The sequence below is a fragment of the Pecten maximus genome, chromosome 10 (assembly GCF_902652985.1).
Source record: "Pecten maximus chromosome 10, xPecMax1.1, whole genome shotgun sequence".
NCBI classification, from domain to species: Eukaryota; Metazoa; Mollusca; class Bivalvia; order Pectinida; family Pectinidae; genus Pecten; species Pecten maximus.
The window spans coordinates 12,723,550-12,747,981 of NC_047024.1; the positions used below are offsets into that span (position 1 = coordinate 12,723,550).

At 36.8% G+C, this 24,432-nt stretch overlaps 1 protein-coding gene across 1 annotated transcript; it reads left to right on the forward strand.

Annotated features, from left to right (window-relative positions):
• On the forward strand, positions 1-23,788 carry LOC117335634 (17-beta-hydroxysteroid dehydrogenase 14-like). Its single transcript, XM_033895764.1, has 9 exons — positions 1-180; positions 12,350-12,388; positions 12,595-12,692; positions 13,146-13,212; positions 14,156-14,247; positions 14,401-14,505; positions 16,850-16,917; positions 22,904-23,000; positions 23,318-23,788. Exons 1-9 carry the CDS (start codon positions 93-95, stop codon positions 23,489-23,491), a joined length of 828 nt encoding a protein of 275 aa, XP_033751655.1. The 5' UTR covers positions 1-92; the 3' UTR covers positions 23,492-23,788.
• Positions 23,789-24,432: the final 644 nt, after the last annotated feature.

Here is a 24,432-nt window from a genome sequence, read left to right on the forward strand (position 1 = left end):
ATACTATTCATCATTATTCACAGGCTGTGCGAGTGGCTAAGTGGTTTACGATAAAGTTACTGACAAGGTGTCCCACCTGCTCAACTTACTCAATGGCGGAGGTACAACGGTACAAGGACAAAGTGACATTAGTCACAGGAGGATCTAAAGGCATTGGGAGGGGCTGCGTTGAAGTATTCGGTAAGTATCGGAGGAGAGAGACACACACGGAGAGAGCGAAGGGGGGGGGGGGGGGGGGGGGTATTAATTTTAGTAGGTAAACAACTTCCACGTTTTACCGAATCAACAAAATGTATGCATTTTAAACGACAATAGTATAATTTGTTAATTTTTTGTTATTTAAAGCTTTGAACGTGTGGTATTTATAGTGGTTATAAAACACAGAGCATTGCAGTCAAACACTGCTCAGTAACGACGATTAATATCACAGCAAGCAGCCCTGTATTTATATTTACCTTCCTTTCACATTTTTTGTCCGATGTGGATTCTATTTCGATTTCAAACAAAATAAGGTACAATTGTATTTATTACCGACAGCGAAATATTTAAACGGACCTATCATTTTGATAGTGAACTAAACGTGTTAAACTTTGCATTGCTCGGTAAATATATAGATCTATGGTAAAACTGAAAACACTCCCATTAGTAAGGCATAAACACTTTCATATAAAATCTTCAGACGTTTTACTGTACCCAGAGACCTATATACTATTTAATATAGGTCTCTGCTGTACCGGTATGTCTTGCTACCTCAGTGTAAATAGTATTACGTACACTTCGGTATTTTATATCTGAAGGTCCATCTACAATTAACAACCATTTTGTTTTCTAATGCAAAGTTTTTCAAATTCTTTGACAATTATTTTGATATTTTAGATTAAACATGTTAATATGAAATCCAATTACGTAGATACAAAAGTGACACTATACTGTCCTCGTGTGCTGTCATTGCTAGCCACATGTAATCACAGACAATCTCGAGACTGTAGTTTTTTTGTGCTGGCCGGTTATGGTCATCCCGCAAATTAGCTTTGTCGACTTTAGGTAGATTTTTAGCGCTAAAACCACGCAGCTACTGTCAGCGCTTTTGAGAGATGGGCCACGCAACGCGCTTTTAACACAAACAACAGTAAGGCTAAGCAGTAGTACAGTAGGCCAGAGACCTATATACTAGTATATAGGTCTCTGTATATAGGTCTCTGAGTAGGCTAAAGATAGATTTAGTACTATCTTTTCGTAGCTCATTTGCAAATATAATTTTATAATAATTTCAATATCTTAAATCATTGCATTGACGCAGAAAATAATTTGAGCCGCTCGTCAATTTAACGCTTCAAATTTTGACTAACACTAGTGCTGCATGTAAGTTCTTTTGTGTTGTCCTATACAGATTCACCAAAGTGTAGGTTAGCTATGGTCAGTGACACTAATTGACCCCAAGGGGTTAATTACAAGAGTCAGCCAACCGTGAAACACTCCGACTGTCGCCAAATTGGGTCACAGGTGAATTATCCAATTAACAACTTTACCTGAAGTAAATTATGTTATTTACAACCTACTGTAGATAATTTGCTTAGAAACAGTATATTTCAATTGACATAAGAATATTGGGACTGAACTGCAGCCATTCTCTCACAAAAATCGGCAAAATCTCTCTCTTTTTTTTCAAACGAAACTTATAAACATGAATTTTTATTAAAAAAAAAAAAAAAAAAAAAGACAGAGACGTATATATACTTATATACATATTGTGACTGTAATAACTGTATGTTTAAAATGTTCTGAGTTAAAAGAATGATACTAGTATATTAAATAAATTCTTATAAAAACTCTGTCGTCTTTCTTCACCGAAAAAGGTTTTAATATTGATCCGAAATTTCCTTTATATATTTAGATTGGAATGTAACAACTTTTTAATCATATCTGCACCGTGTAAATTTTTAATTTTTATAGCCATCTAACATTTGATGGTCTTATTCTAATTATTATATTAATTGCACAAGTACATGTGTTTTAATGCAAAAAAAAGTGTAACTAGATCTAGCTCAGTAGAGTTTTCTAATCCGATACAAAACGATAAATAATACTGTATCTTTAAACCTTCAGTCAAAGATGATTTACATCTAGTTAAAGTCTTAAGAAATTCTGGGTATATCTCGCAGGTGAAAAATGGAGGTATATAGGTTAACAGATTTCAGATTTTATTCAACACTCAGACACATAAGATATGTGTAACATGAGGAGGCATACAAATACATTTGACAGAATGGACAGTTAAATTTGGTAATATCAGTTACATGTACATGTGTGTATATAATAACACCAGCCACACACACACACACACACACACACACACACACACACACACACACACACAATGCATACGTTCAAAAACATAATATTCTCATACATGAGCGTGTAATTATACAATTTAGATACGCGCTCGCACACGCACCTACATATAACTCGTTCTTATAAATCTACACTATGTTTATAAATGTATACATATAAATAGCTTAATATTTAAATCAGAACAGATAAACATTTTCACAAGAATCAATTACAAAAGAGGAGACATTTTGGTTAGGAAAATAGATAAACCTGTCAGAACTTGTTGGTTGCATATTGATAAAAAAAAAACCTTTTAACTTATCGATATTTGGGTTTGTATAATAATAGCGAGGTATATATTTGTTTCTTAGGGAAGATAAAGCAATATTGTTGCATACAAACAAGTAATGAAATTCGTCGCCAATACTTTCCGCGCATAAATTACATAAACGATTCTCTCTAGAGATATTATACCATCTACCCGTTTCTATTGGGAATTTAACATTCGAAGTGCGCAGTTTTGTTATTTGTATTCTGGCATGTTCTGGCAGATTTAGTAAATATTTTTCTATACAAAATTCTGTTTTGAATACAGAGTAGAATTGTCCACGAGATGCGTTAGCACAGTCGGAAAACCATCTTTGTATAAACTGATCAGTCAAACGTTGTTTCAAAACATCTTTGTAGGAATTATCAGGCATCTGTATTTTATTATCGAATATAACAGAAAATCCAGTTTCGTTAAAAATATTTTGTAAACATTTAATCCATTTAAAAGAAAAACTAGCGTCATTTTGCAATTGTAAGGCTAATTGTAATAAAATGCTACTTAGTTTATTATCATTGCTTAGCAGTCTATTCCAAAAACATACTAATCTTAATTTAACATTTATTTCTAACGGCACACGACCTATAGCTCACCATAAATCATAAAATTTGGGGTAGTAGACCTCACTTTCAGAATTCTTTTGCAAAACTTAAGGTGAACCTGCTCAGTCATTTTCAAGTTTTCGAATCCCCATACCTCTGACCTATACAATAGGATCGGCTCTACTAAAGAATCAAAAAGTTTTAATTGTATATCTATCGGAAGAGAAGGATTCCTGATTTTTTTATATATAGAAAATACATTTTATATATGTATTGACTTTTGTGCCTGATCGATCAGTCTACGTCTCGCGTTGACAAAATTGCCATTGTAATTAAACGTAATTCCTAAGTAAGTGAAATTATCTACATTTTCTAAAGTTTCATTTTGCAATAAAAATACATGATGTTGTTTGCTTTTTTTCTTACAAAATACCATAACTTTTGTTTTATTTACATTTAAAGCACTTTGCAAACCTTCTGGACTTTCTGAGAATAACACAGTATCATCAGCATATAAAAGCACAAAAATTTCAACAAAAATATGTAGTTCATTAAAAAGCTTATCCCGTACAGTTTCAAGTGGATGACTACCTAAAGAGGTAAAATAACTTTCAATGTCATTAAGAAATACAGAAAAAAGAAAGGGAGATAAGTTTTCCCCTTGTCTGACTCCAATTAAGCAGGGGAAGAAATCAGACGTTTTGGAATTGAATTGAACACATGATTTAATATTATTATACATGTTAAAACTAACTTTGAAACATTTACCATTTACATTACTGTTATGTAACTTTTGCCAAAGGCCTGCTCTCCATTCAGTATCAAACGCCTTTTTAAAGTCTATAAAGGTACAGTATAATTTTTTTCCACTTAAAATACTATATAGATATGAGAATGTGCATAACGAAAACGTATGTCTATAGTTGAGTGGCCTTTCCTAAAGCCTGCCTGATTTCGAGATATTAAATTAATTTGTTTTTCATATTCATTAAGGCAGAGACTTGTATATCACTCAATAATTTGCCAAGACAACTTATCAGTGTGATAGCTCTATAGTTATCTGGGTCTCCCGGACTACATTTATTTTTGTATATCGGTTTGATGATACCGACACTCCAACTATCCGGAATAATCCCCGTGTCTAATATTATATTGAACAATTTACAGTAAACAGGGAGCATCTCCGGTGGGGAATTTTTCAAATATTCATTCAAAATACGATCTGGGCCGGACGCTTTGCTATTTTTTAGTAATCGAATAGCTTTCTGTATTTCTAGCTCGTTTATTGGTCGGTTCAGTGTATTATTGATGTCATTATCGTTATCATCAAGGTTATCAATTTCATTTACAACATTATTATTTTCTTCTTCAGATGTGTTAAGTTTTTTTTAAAATAATCATGTAAAACGTCTATAGGCATGTTCGTTTCCGTTTTCTTGTTTTGTGAAAAATTATTAAGCGTTTTCCAGAACTCTTTTGGGTTCCGTTTCGAGTTCTCCCTTAATTCTTTTGCGCATTTCGCTTGATATTTTTTGTAGTTCTTTCTTAGTTGTTTTCTATATTCTCTCCCTTTTATTCTCTCCATCGTGAGCTTAGTTTCTGTTGATTTGTTAAATTTGTACCTTATTTTATATTTATTAAAGGCGTTTCTGGCAAGTTTACAATCTTTGTTAAACCAAGGTTTATTTATATTTTTATTCTTTGTTTTATGGCGGTGAGTCACACCTATCGTGTTTGTAGCGCTATTTGTTAGTACTGTACATATGTCTGTCACTAGACCATTCACTTGATCACTTGTGATATCACTAAGTAACACATTATTTAAATTCACATTAATATTATGCAAGTTTGTTTTTTTTGCACTCAGAGCATAGAGCAAAGACTTTTTTGCTTTAGCAGACTATAAAATTACAAACTTTATTATACAACGAATTTTCATATCTGCTTAGCTTAAACTTGTTTACACTCAATAATTATACATACCACAAACAGAAAGACAGATAGACACATAGTCCGACATATACACACAGATGCAAACACTGACAGGTAGACAGACAAACACACGCAAATACAACAAACCCACACATACACCCTCACATATAGACTGAGACACAAAGGAAGACAGACAGACACATAACATACACACCGCGACACTCACACGTGTCGAGAGACATACATACACACCGATGCACCACAACACACAGACTGATACACACATGCAAAAGACACCCACCCTGACATTCATACACGCCGACAGATAGACACACTCTCAGTCAGAAAGATAGACATACACACATAGACACCCACTTACATAGATATACACCAACAGACATATACGCACAGACACACCCTCTCTTATAACACACCCTATACCAACAGATACACACAAACAGATGCACCACATGCATAGACAAAACACAAACTTACTATAAACTTACGTTATATTTTTTTCCTCGGAATTATAATCTGCTTTTGCATTCTTTTTTTTCTCATCAATAATATAATTTGAAAAATCATAATAATAGTCAAATTAATCTAATTTCAATTTGTTGTTCTTATATAATGACTACAATTTATTCCATTTTTTTAAATTATTATTCTGGCGTTACTCAATTAATTTCATTATATCAACATGTGTAATATATAGATAAATGTACATGTATATCAACTCTATAATCACATTCGCTACGTTATCGATATAATCGATCAGCCTACGCAAGTTGTTTTTAACTTCTCGTGTAAAATCTGTCGATTTCAAGGGATCCCATCTGACATAATCTCTATTAGTAAAACTTTCTTCATCTCGGACAACTTTTTTTTCCGGAAAAGCGAATGAGAAATTTATTAGATTATGCACATCTGAAAATAATGGGTTAAAATCAATTATTTCAAAATATTTTATGAACGGGAATAAATCTGGCATCAATATAAGGTAATCAACAACACTGGAGTCTTTACATGTAGTTTTTCCGAGGTATTTGTCGTACGAGACTCGTCCATTCGCGATAAATAAAGAGCTCCGTTTACACATTTCGATGAATTTTGACCCATAATTATTTATACGTCCTTTATCTTGAGAAGATCGAGCGACAGGGATGTCATATTGAGCTAATCGCTCGAAAGAATACATATTATCGGTAACATTGTTATTATCAACTATATCTAGGATATCATGCAAATTTTCATCTGGTATGATATAATCTATGGCGTCAGAAGTTCTTGAGTTAAAATCGCCCACAAGCATGATTTTTTTTGTTTCCTGTGATAGCATTATCAACTCGTCTTCAATTTCTGTAAATGCATTATCTGAGGAATACCTAGAATTCTCAGGAGGAATATATATACAGCCTGTAAGTATACTTTCATTTAATTCAGAGAGTTTTAGGTATTTCAAACCATAGAACATATTCACACATTGTATCATGAAAATGTATATATTTTGACAAGCGGCTCTTAAAAATAACAGTGATACCGCCAGATTTTCTTTTGAATTTGGTTCTGTATTTTGAAAAGGATACATAACCATTTGGTAGGTCTAATTCATCGTGTTCATCAATTTTTGTTTCAGCACATATTAAAATATCGTAATTTGTAATTAGGCTTCGAAATTCTGGGTCAATTAATTTCGAAGTAATTCCACATACATTCAGGAAGCCAATGTTAAGACCATTAGACTTCTCTGGAGCTAAGTTTGGGGTGTCCGATGTGTTGTCCTACAGGACAGTCTCTCGATGGGTCTGAGTGTCGGCGTTGGGGTCTGATGGAAAGTCGTTTTCAAACTGGGGCGCGGAGGCACGAGTAGCGCGATCGTCAGTGATTCCGTGTGTACGTCGATTCTCGTGAGGGTGTCCACTGGATGCGTGGTAGTTGCCTGGGGGTGCGCGATTGTTACCCAGGGGTGCGCGGTGAGATCCAGGGGGATCGTAATGGTTGCCTCTGGGTGCACGCTGATTGGGGTGGCGACTATCCGAAGGTTGACGGAAATCTCACTGGTTTCGTGGGAGTTCTGGTGGGTAGTATGGTCTATCGTTCACATATAGTGTATCGTACACTATTTTGGCCCTGTCCCCTTTTCGCCTAAACTCTTTCATAACCGGATAAAGGGCGGGCCGACGGTCACTAATTTCCGTCGGATACTGCATCTGTATGGAATATTCCGGTTTGTTACGGAGTTTTTCGGAAGCAGCCTTTAACACACGGTCAAGGTCGTGGTGGTTTACGAATTTGGCAATAATGCTGCGCGGTTTTCCATCACGACGCGGAAAGAGACGGTGTACATTTTGGAACGCTATGTCTCTGGCATCTGCTACCTCCAGCTGCTGAGCGACGAAGGTTTTAAGAACCTCCTCTGTGTTCTCCTCGTCAACATTGCCTTCACCTGCGATTCCCGAAAATATCAAATTATATTTCATGGAATGGGTTTGGAGTCGCAGGAATTGCTCTCTGAGCTCGTAGTTCTCCCGTTCGAGATCACTATTCAACGTTTCTATGTATGAAACACGATCATCTATTTCATGGTGATGGGCCTCTTCCCTCACTAGAATGTCGTTATGTCGCTTTACTTTAGAGACAATATTTGCGAGTTCATCCTTCAATAAACACATACTGGTGTCAAGGGTTTCGAACTTGGTGTTTATATCCTCAAGGGTATCAAGCTTAGTACGCTTTTCATTAATAACTTTTTCAAATTTGTCTAGTCTATCGTTCATCAAGTTAATATTAGTGAATATCATTTGCATTGTCACAATTGATGTTGATGACGACGGCTGGGGGGGGGGGGGGGGGGGGGGGGGGGGGCGGGGGGCGGGGGGCAGGGGGCAGGGGGGCAGGGGCGGGGGGCAGGGGGGAGGCTGAGTAGGAGGCGGGTGGGACAGAATTGAACAATGAACCGTGGGCATCGGACAAGACCTGAGAAGTCTGTAGGTTACTCGTCGGTATACATGTACCCGACATACCTGACACAGCCATCGTACTGTTGTTATTCGCTGTTTTGCACGGCGGGGTCACACCTGAGGTAGAGTTTTTGCTTCTGCGGCGTTTTTTTCGATGATTTCCCCATTAACGAAGTGACACCATAAACCACAAATATCCCTCGACAGGATTGATCAGGCTACCAGGAAACTGAATATGTATGTGTGTGTGTGTGTGGGTGAATGTATGTTTATCAGAATATATATACAAGTATAGGAGTATGTATGTTTTTTTATGTATTTATCTCCTTGTTTATTTGATGGTGATGATGATGATGATGATGATGATTAGTATGATGTTGAGTATGATGATAAGATTACAATGATGATGATTATGATGATGATGAGATTATGGTTATGATGATATGATGATGATTAGCATGATGATAAGATTACAATGGTGATGATTATGATGATGAAGATGATGATATTATGACGATGATTACTATGATGATGATGAGATTATGATGGTGGTGATGATGATGATGATGATGATGATGATGATGATGATGATTAGCATGATGATAAGATTACAATGATGATGATGATGATGATGATGATGATGATGATGAAGATGATGATATTATGACGATGATGATGATGATGAGATTTGGATGATGATTACTATGATGATAATGATAACTATGATGATGATGAGGTTATGATGGTGATGAATATGATGATGATGATGATGATATGATGATGATGATGATGATGATATTTTGATGTTGATTACTATGATGATGATGATTACTATGATGATGATGAGGTTATGATGGTGATGAATATGATGATTATGATGATGATGATGATGATGATGATTAGTATGATGATGATGATTAGTATGATACGATTATGATTATGATGACATGCAAACCATACCAATTGGAATTGATGTGTGTTTGTGTGTGTGTGGTTCTTATACATGTATATTTATGTATTAAAAACGTCTTTAAAAATAAAACAAATATAAAAAATAAATAAACCACAAATATATAACATACAAAATCTCACAGGAAGAGTTGGAAAAATGTCATTTCTTGGCCGGTTAGAGATGCACAGATGTCAACTTATAAATCTTCCTAGGTGTGAGAAATTAGTCTTCATGTATGGTAGAAATTACTTCCATAACTGTGAATGTATTAGGTGACTTAAAGAGTAGGATGGAGTAATTTGTATAATTGAAATATGTTGAAAGTGGTATTGCCCAGTAAATCTATATAACACACGCTATAATAGCAACAAAAATTAAATAAATATTTCATACAGAAATTGAATCTGAGTAGTCAATTCTCCATTGTATATAGTTCATAATCTTACTTATCAAGGTAAAGTAATAATACAAACTGGTAATTGCGTTGCCTTTGTATAATTTATATAAAATACCACACAAAACTGCAAATCACGCACTATTCCTTGCATATTATTTAATATGTATAACCATGGATAATATATTAAATCATTATCTTTTATTCTTATTTTGTATTATACAAGTTCATGTGGAATTTGCATAATGAGGATGTTGGAATTATAAAACGCGTAAAAGTTATGGTGTAACATATTTATATCAACATAAGATGTTCTTAAAATTCAAATGATTTCAATGCAGTAACCTTTGTGTTGATAATTGAATAATATACAGTTTATTCAAGTGTCTTTAATATTTCAATTTATGTCTTAATAATTATGCTAATTCAACAACATATAGAACTATTGAATTAATATTCAACTCAGACGGGAATCGGGCTGTGAATCACGAATGATTAAAAAATAAACCCCTAAAATTTTACATAAGATACAGTTGTGCAATGGAAAACATATATTTGAGTCCATTCTCTGAAATTAATACCAATTAAGACCCAATGTTTAGCCCACCATCTGATTTTTAGCCCACCATCTCATATGTAGGTTGCCCTTTGTCCCTAGTTACAATGTATGCATATTTCATTTTGGGACCAGTCAGAAAACAATATGGCCGACAGGCAGCCATCTTGGATTTTGACATTTGAAGTTTGTTATCGCTATTTCTCAGAAAGTGCTAAAGGGATCTTTCTGAAGTTTCATATGTAGGTTGCCCTTGGTCCCTAGTTATGTATAATTCATGTTGGGGCCAATAAAAAAAACATGACCGACAAGCAGCCATCTTAGATTTTGACAATTGAAGTTTGTTATCGCTTTTTCTCAGAGAGTACAGAAGGGATCCTCCTGAAATTTCATATGTAGGTTCCTCTTAGTCCCCCGTATTGCATTTTGGGACCAATCTGAAAACAACATGGCCGACAGACAACCATTATCGCCAAATCTCAAATTTCATATACAGTATAGTAGGTTCCCTTTGTACTGATCGTAGGCCGGTGTGGTTTTTTCTCCGGGTACTCTGGCTTTCCTCTACCTCCAAAACCTGGCACACCCTTGCTGTTTATAGGACGTTAAACAAACTAAACCAAACCAATTTTTTTGAAAAGTACTGGAGGGATGTTTCTCAATTTACACAGATTAGTAAGAGGAAGAGAAAATAGAGAGAAGATCAATCTGACATGGAATCTATAAAGATCATTCAATGGTGGACGCCAACATCCCTCTGGGATCTCTTGTTTATCTCCGTTTCGGTAATTCCAAGTCCGTTTCGGCAAATAGTTATACACAATGTACCTCAAATCCACCAAACATCGTTGCCAGCTCCCGGTACTCTTCCTCATAACTCCGTCCCCATTTTTTTTCGCAATTTCATGGCATTGACATTGAAAACAGATATAAATATTATGGACGCATCGACCAAGCCATATATATGTGATCTTGGGTTGCCATTAATACATGTGTGCAAGTAGAATTTTAGGTTGTTTGGGAGTATGTGTAGTCCGAGATATTTCCATCATTTCCAACATAAGTAACATGTTGACATGCCTTAACAGTTCGGCCATGTTCGATTGCCACTTTTGCAATCGGTGGATTTGTGGCCCGTTTATTGATAAGATATACCACCTACCCTTTCCATGCAATTACTGAATCAGAATATGGCGGGTTTCCTTAAACTTAGTAGAGTCCGACCAATTTCTTCATTCTTTAAGATTTAATTAATCTGATAGCGTTGAGAGTCGGAATAGTCTTTTCACTAAATCTTCTCAATATAATGACCAGTGTAAAACGCTTCAAAATGTTGCAGTGTCCGTCTGACATTCATTTTTACCTTGACACTGCTTCACAAAATCAAAAGGCCCTAAATTAGTTACATTTGACTTGTGCGTTCATGTAATAGAAATCAACAACATGTGTTGCAATAAGTTAACATCAACCATATTCAATGAAACAACTGTGTTAACACTTTCAAACGGCTTTTGGCTAACTAAAATGAATACAATGGACATGTGAGTTTGGTCAGGTCCAAACGTGTTATCTGTTAAATTACGGTAATGAACAAATTGAAGAACTGAATATCGACTTGCTCAAAAATAAGGGAAATCCTGTTTGTGATACAATTCCAACAGAAAAAAAACGTGTAAAATATTGTCAACTGATAAAATTGCAAAAAAAAAGAGTTTTAGCGCTGCAGTACTTACAGTACTTTGATTACAAGTGTAAACGATGCTTCAGGTAAACTGCAAGGTAAACTCGTAAGAGTACGGGGTACCCAAATTTAATCCGGTTCTCGTTAAGGTGAGTGTGGCGTTTAATGGCATACGGCACCACACGTAAACTCTGCTAGGAGTTTCACAAGTTTTTTTTTTTTTTTACAAAAGGTATAACACTTTTGGTTCAATTTTTCATTGATGTCCCTTAACTTAATGGTCAATTGTACATATATAATGTTGGTATAGCAAAATGTAAAATTTCATTTTCATTTCAAGAAAGAGGAGAGAGATTAATAATTAATCAAAAACCACATTCCGAATTCCAAAGCGATGTGAAAAGTTGTTGAAATGTTAGCAATCATCACAGAATCATCCAATTTTCGTAGAACCTGATATGTTTGATGATCGGGGCTTAAAAGGCGTTTTACTATGAATGGCTTATTATTTCTTATGACAATCTGCAGTATTACGTTTTACTATGAATGGCTTATTATTTCTTATGACAATCTGCAGTATTACCAAGAGTTGGGAGCTAGTAATCTGAATTGTTTGTGTCCACGGTCTGTTTAGTGGACCCGTGATCTGAAACTATTTGTTATTTTACTTCAGTGAAACATGGCTCGAAGGTGGTGTTTTGTGCAAGGGGAGGTAAGTGTAAATCAATTTATGCATTGCCAGAGAAAACGTTTTGTTTGATACTCACTCCCCTACATCCCTTACTCCACAATTTTACTAAAATTAATATCAGGTTAGTTCATTCACTAAAATCTGTATTTCCTCGAACATTTACTTCTTCTCATATTATGATACTCATTTTATTTGTTTGCTCCGGGGCTTGTTTTGTGTTGTGATAGAAAAGGAAGGAAGAGAACTAGAAGCAGAAATGAACAAGCGAGGTCCCGGAGAAACTTTTTTTCTCACGTGTGACGTTTCCAAAGAAGACGATATCAAGGTAATTTTAACTCTTCGTCAGATTTAATCCCACCTCTATCACTAAGAGTTACCGTTTTGTATGATAAACCCCTATACAGAATGCCGTTTTCGTTAACATTATTGATGTACAAACCCCTAAACGAACCAATGGTTGTCTAAAGTTTAACGCCGTATTTAACGGCTACAAATTGGTAGCAGTACAAGATTACTTAATTCAACATTTAGTTAATTAGAACACATATACCCGAAGCTAATTAAAATTGATAGTAGGATATCGATGCAATAAAAAAACTTACAAATTGATTCATTTGCAATTGGGGTTTGCTAACATCCCCTGTTTAATTTTAACATTATTTTACTGATGAATCCTGGAACTACGACAGATGTATACTTGAGTGTGTAACTGTGTATAAAAGGTGAGTATGTATGTCATGGGTGTCATTTATACACGTGCGTTAATTTTGTTTTACAGAATGTGGTTGCCAAAGCAGTTGAGAAATATGGAAGGATCGATTGTCTCATCAATAATGCCGGACAACGTAGGTCTAACACGTACCAACACGCAATCACAACTTGATTCATACACAACAATGTCAAACAATGTAGGTCTGACACACAACAATGTCAAACAATGTAGGTCTGGTATACAACAATGTCAAACAATGTAGGTCTGGTATACAACAATGTCAAACAATGTAGGTCTGGTATACAACAATGTCAAACAATGTAGGTCTGGCATACAACAATGTCAAACAATGTAGGTCTGGTACACAACAATGTCAAGCAATGTAGGTCTGGTATACAACAATGTCAAACAATGTAGGTCTGGTACACAACAATGTCAAACAATGTAGGTCTGGTATACAACAATGTCAAGCAATGTAGGTCTGGTATACAACAATGTCAAACAATGTAGGTCTGGTATACAACAATGTCAAACAATGCAGGTCTGGTATACAACAATGTCAAACAATGTAGGTCTGGTATACAACAATGTCAAACAATGTAGGTCTGACACACAACAATGTCAAACAATGTAGGTCTGGTATACAACAATGTCAAACAATGTAGGTCTGGTATACAACAATGTCAAGCAATGTAGGTCTGACACACAACAATGTCAAACAATGTAGGTCTGGTTTACAACAATGTCTCACAATGTAGGTCTGACACACAACAATGTCAAACAATGTAGGTCTGACACACAACAACGTCAAACAATGTAGGTCTGACACAAAACAATGTCTCACAATGTAGGTCTGACACACAACAATGTCTCACAATGTAGGTCTGACACACAACAATGTCAAACAATGTAGGTCTGACACAAAACAATGTCAAACAATGTAGGTCTGGTATACAACAATGTCAAACAATGTAGGTCTGGTACACAACAATGTCAAACAATGTAGGTCTGGTATACGACAATGTCAAGCAATGTAGGTCTGGTACACAACAATGATGATGTGTTTTTTTCTGTAGACCCCCGACACAAGCCAATAGACGATATATCTGCTGATGATTTTCGCCGTCTACTGGATGTCAATCTTATCAGCATGTTCCTGTTTGCCAAGGTTTTGTATCATTCGATTTTCTGGTTATTTTGTTTAAATGTTCTAGAAATACGAAATATACCTAAATTAACAATGTCATTTGTATCGTCGTTGATACTTTTAGTAACTAAACAATGGCATACATTACTAGATCGTTCTTTTTATATTTCTCAGTTTGCATTGCCACATCTAAGGAAAACTAAGGGAAACATTATCAACGCATCAAGTCTAGTTGGAAAGATAGGTCAGCCGGGAGCCACGCCATATGTCTCCACAAAGGTCAGTATTCCTCAATGGTCACTGCACTCATTTAAAGGTTTTCAAAATTTTAAACAGTACATATGTTATTTCGACATAATCGTAGAATACATCAATACAATTTTCGTGGAAATATTAAGTAAGATCATGACATCTCGTATAGAGGTAACCTGCAGGTTGGCGTATGCTATGGTGTGGCGTCCGCCGTCCGTCCGGGGTCAACCTGACAATTAAAACAACTCAATAACCAAGAGGCCTAGGTCTTGAAAATTGGACTTTAGCATGATCGGGTAAACGACTAACAAGTTTACTTAAAAGAATAACCTTTACTCACATTCAAGATCACATGGGTCAAATGCCAAATTTTGTCTGAATCTGCAAGAGAGCTGGGTTCGTGATATTGGCAGGGAGCGAGCATACTTGGTTGAAGGACTACAGAATTTATCAAAATGAATACGTTAAGCCTATTGAAGTGAAGAAGTATTCAACTTAGCATCCACAAAAAATACAGACATAGATCAACTTTGATGTTGCAGTTGTAGCAGATGAGCGATGAAGGTCCATTGTTTTTTTTATGATATTATTGTTCGGGTGTAGTAATACTTATCAACGTAAGATATTCGAGAAGTGAATACCAATACTGACATCATTTCCTCACACGATGATATCTCGACAACCACACCAAAAGTGACAAATATCGATCCGTAACAAGAATATACCTATTCCGAGATTTGGGTTACAAGTGTTCGTGTTTATGTTGGTTTTTTAGTCCCCTGCAGAGGTTATTTACACATTATCATCTAAATACTCGAGTCGACATAGATTATATATGTTTTGAGTAATTTTACAAATAAATGCGCTATATAAATGTTGTATGTTATTATCATAAGTGAGGAGTATTTATACTCTCCAATAGCACTATATTAGCGGTACATATCTGATACCAGTTTCATTAACAAACCTTCAGGAATTCCTTAACTTATTATTTTCCACATGACAACATAAATATAAAGAAAGTTTCCTAGCTTTTTACTCCAATAATCCTATCCTATAAACACTTAACTATCATAGGTATGATCAGAAGGTTACATTAACACACAAAGTTTGACATTAGCTTTCTTGTCATATTCTTTGGTATAATTTCAGCTTAATCTATAACATTGAGGAGATTAATTGATATTAAGCTTTTTGTAGTTCTTTGTGTTAACACATTTGTGTCAATTTTATGATATATCGGTATCTGTAAACGTTATACTTTTATCTGATGTGCAATAGAATTGAGAAATACTCCGTACTCAGGAGAAATAGTATGAAGGTATAATGAGAAATACCCTATACACATGTTCCGGTCTGACCATTATGTTGGTATTATAAGGAATACCCCATACTCATGTCTCTGTCTGACCAAACTGGCCGGTATAAAGGTATTATGAGGAATACCCCATACCCAGGTCCCTTTTAACCAGACTGGCCAGTATGAATGTTTATGATGAATATCCCACAACCAGGTCCCTGTCTGACCAGACTGACCGATATGAAGGTATTATGAGGAATACTCCACACCCAGGTCTCTGTCTAACCAGACTGACCGATATGAAGGTATTATGAGGAATGCCCCATACCCAGGTCCCTGTCTGACCACTAGGAGGGTATTATGAGGACATACCAATACTCAGGTCCCTGTCTGACCAGATTGACCAGGCAGATACGTCACATTGTGTCACTGCAATGGTTTGCTTTTATCCGGGCTCATTCGCCTGCATCTATTGTCCTGCAAATAGACTATACATGGGGTTTATTTCAATAGTCTTGGCAATATGAAAACATCATTATACATTTCCTCAAGCATAATTATGTTTCCTGCGAGAGTCACCTGAACAGTGAAGGTAGACTGCAGATAGAACGTAAGAAATCGCAAGAAGCAACTAAAATTTGAATCTTATATTTTCACTTCTTCCTAAAAATTATTTTCCTTCCTAATGTCTCCCTTGACATCGCCTCACATTTAACCTTTATTGGAGTGTTTGCCCCTATGATTTAGAGCTGGACCTCTGGCCAAGGCATACCAGAGTCTATAAGATGGCAATTCCTCTTCTTACTTGACGCTCAGGGAGTGGAATGACTGGTTCGCCCGTTGCTAGTGTGACCATTAGGGTGTCCTACTAATTTTCTTCAGTGCTTCCGTGAAGGAGCAATGCATGTATTAAGTCGGCATCAGTACAACGCTACCATAGGAAGACAAACATGAACAACCTCCCGATAAGTACACGCACCCACCACACAAATGACCCTTGCTGTTCATTGGACGTTAATCAATGTAAAACTGCAACAAAAGATTGATTAGATAAAACAATAACTATTGCAGGGAGCCATCACCTCCTTCACCAAGGCTCTGGCTATTGACGAGGCCGAACATGGAGTTCGGGTGAATGTGTGAGTAAAAATATACAAAGAAGTAACATTTCGTCAGTCAATTGAGTCAATTCCCAAATTAATTGAATGATCTACACCCCTTTTAAATATCACCATTGATTTTGATTTGCCTAAGGGAATGCTAGATTTTTAAACTTTATGGGTTCTAGAAGTAAGGAAATTGCTGGTTGTAGCGCAGCTCCTCCCCTTATCACCTCCCTAGTGGCATCTCCACCGCGCACACACACACGAACACACATCCCCACCCTCGTCCCACCCCAACCCATCCCCACCCTCGCCCCAACCCAACCCATCCCCACCCTCGCCCCACCCCAACCCATCCCCACCCTCGCCCCACCCCAACCCATCCCCACCCTCGCCCCAACCCAACCCATCCCCACCCTCGCCCCAACCCAACACATCCCCACCCTCGCCCCACCCCAACCCATCCTCCGCCCTTTCACCTATGACTATACATACGTGCAGCGGCATCGATTGCATGACGGTAAGAAATAGTTCTTTTAAAACGTAACAATAAAAGGAAGAACGATATTGTTTTTTCCCATCGCGATTGAATGATCATGAGTCAAAGTGCCACTTCCATCTTTACATATATTAACTAAACTATAATTAGTAATATATTTATAAGCAAAATGCTGCTGTTTCTACTGCTGCTACTGCTGCTACTGCTGCTGCTGTTGCTCTGCTTGGAAAACTCTATATCTGCATCGTAGGACAACTGCCCTTTGTGGCATTGCTACTCAGGAGCAGGCTTTCCTTTCATAACCCTTTCACTGAAAATGAATCTTGACCTATTTCTCGTGGAAATACTTACTTTGTAAAGATTTAGTACAAAAACGTTTTACAAAAATAACAACAGCGAATCATATGGCTATAGCAACGATAGCAACGATAGTAACCTCTGACGTCATCATGACAACGGTTTTACCGAACGTTGAATTTATCCAGGGAATACCAACTCATAAACTCTATAATTAAAAAAACTTTCCATCCTGGACGATCTAATGCCGACAGCTGTCCAAGTATCCCCAGCAGCAGCCAAGAAACACCTGGATTTATCCAATCCTACAATAAAGACGAAACTCACCAGCAGTACCTTTACGGACAGAAGATATGTCGGCCTTTGACCGTTCTTGGATAGTGTTCCAACACATACCAAGACATACGTGATTTACAGAGACACTTGAAAACCAGGTATCCGGGAAATTAATATCTTTAAAGAAAACGAGAATCTATAGATGAAGGTGAATCTAAACAAAAAAAGTGGATCACATTCGGATATCTAGAGTCTGGCGAGGAATAAACAGAGAGAGCGCAAAGTGAATGAAGCTTTCGATACCATTAAGCAATGTCTTCTATCGAGGCGAGAGTATGAGAAATACGTAAATGAGGGCATGACTGATGACGACGCACAGGAGAAAGCGAACGAGCGGATGAAATTGACGGGAAAAGTACGGGTCTATTATTATCAGTATATGTCCGGTTACAAACTGGATTGGTTAACGGGGTCTTGAAAGATGGCATGGGATTCGTGGACGATAGTTACGATAATCTCAAAGCGATCAAGATGGCACTCAGAAAGAACTTCCATGTCTTAGAAGAATTGTGGGACGATGACGAATGAAAATGACTCCGAAGAGGAATAATTGGAAGACGAATCTGAAGGGGATGAAGACTGATAAATTGTATAAATAAATACGTAATCAGCAAATGCAAGATTATGAAATTGTTACAACGACACGAGCCGCACAGCCTTCAAAGATCTCTCCAACGTCCATTGGCACGAAATATGATCCTAGTGACTGGAATTGACCACCACCGGTCTACAGTTCTCATCATCGTGGTCAAGTTCAAGAGTACAAATGACGGCTAGTCCTGCGTAGTCGTTGTGATAGACGTGTTCTCTAAGTATCTGTGGTTGGGATTACTTAGACCGATCATAATGTTAAAAATCGCTAGGAGAAAAAGACATAAAACTTGACATTTCCAAGGATTTGTTACAAAACACACACTTTCTATTTATTACCAAAATTAAAATGACTTCAACAATTCTTGGCTGATATCTTTAAAAAAATGTAAACAGAGCGGTCTTGATCTATTTCATATATTACCATCGTAAACCAATCGGTAAACCACACGGACCCTTCAGCCATAGCTTCGTGTTTTCTTTTCGACGGAAGTAATTGACCTCGTTCCGTATTGAACCATATGACTGATTTGGTTTTTTTCGTAATAAATCGGGCATGATCATGTTCACAAACAAAAGCCGAAGTGAACAATGTTTTTACCCGCAAAATATTTACAAAAACAGCAGAGCCGGTAAAGGCTTGTGTATCGCTATTTAAAAGCCGAACTCTTCGTTTCCTGAGGGCGAAATCAAAGGTGATAGTCGCTTTAAAGACAAGAAAGGACTACTCTATGGTAAAGGCACTCCTTGACATGTTAAATGAAGGAAGACAGTCCAGACGGATGCTTACCGGTAAGGACCAAGACTGTAAATCAATGGAGTCGAGGCGCTTCTGGACAAATATGGCATACAACATACACACAGAAGAAATTGTGAATAGAAACTACAAACGTTTGTCGACAGCTACAATCGACCACAGGCGCCTGCATAGAAAATGCGATTTTCAAAAAAAAAAAAAAAAAAAAAATTGATATGACAGTGGTATGTGTAATCTGTTAAGCTCAATTTTTTGGGGTTTTTTTTTCCTTTGAAAATCACATTTTCTATGCAAGCGCCTGTGCTTGAAACAAGGAAACGTTGATCTGGTGGAGAATGTAATGACCGCAAAAACAGCCAGCCTTGTTAAAAACGAAGAGAATTCGTAAACCGCGTCAAGTTTCTCCCGAGAATGCTATTAAAATGGACGAGAAACATATTTACCATTTCTCAAAACATACTGTGCATAGGAATACACTTATACAGAGTCAAAGTCTACGACGGGACAAGATCAAAGAATGCTTTACAAGTCAGAGGTACATAAAGTGGACGTTAGGAACGACGATATGTGGAAAGTTCCCTAGAAAGTTCAAATGACAAGACCTCGTGTTATGAAAAAGGTGCTTATAAACACAGATCGTTCTAATACCGCATTGCAGATGGTCCTTAACACTGGCCTTAACATCACTGATGAGTCCTAGAAGGTCTAAACTTTCGGAATAAACTTATGTATTACAAGTGCAATCACTTAAAGGCAGTCTTCAGATTTGTAATTTTCAGCAAGTCATCATTTCAAGTACATGTACTACATTTATTCCTTAGTCCTGTATGCAGTATGTTAGATTTCCGCTGCTCTCCAACAGAATGATAATTTAGGACTAAGTACAACTATGAAGGATTTTCTAAATACCTGTTACGTAACACTACATGTATGCGTTATCTTTAAGTCTTGCTGGTTTCAAGGTCGACTAGTGTATGGGAAATTCGGTAAGTTGATAAGCTAAAGTCGGAAACTCGGTCAAGAGTAGTTGTTTGCATGACGGAGTTTGTAACACTATAATGGGCAACAAAGAATATAAATAACTGGGTGTTATTTTGTTAGTGATCTTATTGCAGATTTCTCCGAGGATGACAATTGGTAAGCGGCTCTAGCCCGCTTTCTAAGTATGGAGAATTCCTACTGGCATACGATGGTAAATCTGTAATAATTCAAGCAGTTTCTATGTTGCTACTCCATTTACAATACAACTCCTAAGTGCTTATGGTTGTCTGCGAATTTTTGACATTACGTTTAGTTTAATATCGATGCCATGATCGCGTTCAATGTTTGAAATAAGCAAAACTTAAGTTTTCAAGGGAGTTAATTTTACCATCCATTTTTCTGCTTAATTTTGAATTTTAACTAGGTCGTTGTAATTTTTGTTTTAATTGGCAAACATGATTGTACAGAGCATACTAAGGAATAGCTGCGATAACGTAGCTCTGGACGACGGACGGATAATTTTTGACAGATGGTCGTCGTCAGAGCTACGATTCCCTCCCATTGCTCGTAATGTAGCAAAACAGTGAACCTCGAAAATGCTACAAATAGCGGATATCGTTTAACTTTGGAGTAATAGTTCGTATAATTAAACATTTCTAATTCAATTTTGCAATGTATTAGCCTACCGTCTAATCTAGAAATCTTTAATTCGCATATTCTGATATCATACTGCTCGGAGTTGTCTCCGTGATCCGCCATGATACTTCTCGAAGAACTCTCGCGAGGATTCTAACCCAAATATGGAACCCGTGATCCATATATGGATGAAGCTACTACGATAAATAAATACATAATCAGAGATATTTAACCACTCTTTTGTAACTCTTGTGAAGAAAGCGAATCTTACTTTGCGTAATTAAATAATTTCAGAATGAATTGACCTTCCTTACCGAGATATATTACTCCGAATCTGTTTTTCTGTTGAAATCTCGCGGGAAACCTCATTAGCATCAATTTATTTTGATTTCCTTATAAGGAAATTGACCTTTACACTTGTATCAAAGATGGCGGTATGTTTGAACTGATATCTCCGTGTGTCTTGCTCGTTTTGGATTTTACTATTTATTGTCAAACATTTGAAGTAATGTGCAGGTTTGTTGCTTGAATATTCATCATAGATACTAGAATCATCAATTTACATGTTTTTTTTTATCCGAGAAAAATTTTACCACTGCTAATACTGCCCGATGTGAACACAGGTGCCTGACTCGTTTTATAAAATAATAACATATAGAGTACATATAAATGAGAAAGGTTCTGAACTCCCCCAGGCTTGAAATCTGATGTATTTATTTCTAAGTACCGTAGCTTCGGTTGTTTAGGGTGGATTTTTTCAAAGTAGGACTTAAATTGAAGAGAAATGGTCAATTTTTAAAATAAGCCATAACATGTTGTTGATTTCTCGATATTAGTTTACGAAATCGGGCGTGAAACTTCAAAATCCCCTCGATTTTGTTTAGTCGGACAAGTTGACGTAACGGGGTCACCACACTTTGACTCTATTGGACATAGCTTTAAATACGAAGTCCACGGGTTAATCAAGAGGTACGCTTCATCAGATAACCGAATACAACTATTACATACACTTACTTTATGTATACGAGCACCCTATCGAAGGCCCCGGGACTTTTTATGCATACTGATAGCAGATTTTCCCCTTGAGTAGCCATGTTGTGTCAGCCGCGGTAAATTTGAAAAAGCATTCTGATTGGTTAAACACATTTTCTATAACCAATCAGAATGCTTTTTCAAATTTACCGCGGCTGACACAACATGGCTACTCAAGGGGAAAATCTGCTATCAGTATGCATAAAAAGTCCCGGGGCCTTCGATAGGGTGCTCGTATACATAAAGTAAGTGTATGTAATAGTTGTATTCGGTTATCTGATGAAGCGTACCTCTTGATTAACCCGTGGACTTCGTATTTAAAGCTATGTCCAATAGAGTCAAAGTGTGGTGACCCCGTTACGTCAACTTGTCCGACTAAACAAAATCGAGGGGATTTTGAAGTTTCACGCCCGATTTCGTAAACTAATATCGAGAAATCAACAACATGTTATGGCTTATTTTAAAAATTGACCATTTCTCTTCAATTTAAGTCCTACTTCGAAAAAATCCACCCAAAACAACCGAAGCTACGGTACTTAGAAATAAATACATCAGATTTCAAGCCTGGGGGAGTTCAGAACCTTTCTCATTTATATGTACTCTATATGTTATTATTTTATAAAACGAGTCAGGCACCTGTGATGTGAATCACATCGGGGCTTGCTACACTATCGGCAATGGGAGGGACTTCATACCCTGCCGGAGAGCAGTGTAGGCAGGGTATGAATATTCGTTCTAACTAAGGAAGTGTCATCAGCAAAAAAATGTAATACTTTCATGGTTATAGAATACATGTATATCATTTATATGTACATGTATAATAAAGATCATAGGATATCAGGACTTCCTAATATTAACCACTAGGGAATTTCCGACTAATGACTCTGTTACAGATTTTCCCCTGGTAACGTCTGGACCCCTATGTGGGAGCAGGGAGCCAGTTTTGCCCCAGATCCCGCGGAGTCTAAACAGGCTGGAGAAGATGCGCAGGTGAGTCTCCTCCTCCTCCTCCTCCGATTCCGACGACTCCGGCAGCGGCGGCGGCGGCGGCAATGTTCCGTTTATGATTTTTTTCCAATGTTTTACTAGTTCCTCAAAAGCCGATTGCCTAGTAGATTTAGATAAGAGTTCGTCCGATGATGAACAAAAAACAATATAATAAGATGTCGGTACTCTCAGTTATTCTTTACTGTTGATTTTCATTTACCTGTAATTGTAATTAACATTTAACCCTTATTTTCGTATTTCTTCTTAAATTCAATTTGTCATGTTTTTGGTCTTTTACTCTTTTTTTCTTGTTCTGACAGCTGATTGGACGATACGGTACAATGGAGGAGAGTGGACTTCTGTGTCTGTATCTGGCCGCTGATGCTACCTTCTGTACTGGTATAGACGTGAATCTGTCGGGCGGGGCAGAACTGGACTATGGATATAAAAACAGGACGAAAAAACATCAAACTTGGAGAAAGACTCAAGATTAATGTCATCCACACCGTGTAGTAGTGTTGCTTTAATGATCATGCAATGCTCCATGTTATATAGTAATACTTTAATGATGCTGTAAACCTATTAAGAGTTTCCACTGATTATTCATCCGTGTACATCTGTCTTGTATTCTGTAAACGTGTCTATGCTTGATACCATTAAGATGAAGAAAATGGACATTGAACCAATGAGGTAGCTCCCTTGTCGAATTACAATGAACATATTCATATGTGCACTTCTGACTAGGAAAAGACTTTTGATTCCTGATCAATAAAATTATCTTAAAAGAAAAAGTATATATTGTAATTATACATTCACTTTGGCCATACAGAAACATAAAAATGTTTATAGTAAACTCTTCTCATAGAAAACAAATCACACACGTTTTTCAGAGGTAAAAAATACCTAGAGGTTTATCCTAAATGAAGATGCGAAATCCGTTATGCGAATTTACGTCAGTGCCAATTAATCTTGATTAGAGATTATGGGCATGTAAACTCCTATGAAACGAGGGCAAGTACGAACAAGGGAAACATTTAACCTAGACTCCTGAGAAATATCAAGATAAAGACGTTCCTGAAGCGAAAGCGTCTTCGGGTATAGGTCAAATCCCAGGAATGTTACTTTCCTGTAATGACAGTCAGTGTCTTGAAAAAGATACCACCAGACATACGTATTAACAAACATCAAATAAGTCCTATACATTTTAAGAATTGCTCATAGTTTTTTTCAACTTCCATCTCACGAAATAGTTAGTTGTGTACGTTTATCTGAAAGTATTCGATTATGAAAGCGTTAAGGAGAGTAAGGAGAATGCAATCTGGTACTCCGAAAGAATTCGAGCCGTCTGCTTTATGATGCAAATCTAGGTCGGGTCCAGCTAGTAATATCGCGTTCTCATATGAAACAGCAGGGTATAGACAATGAAATCATCTGA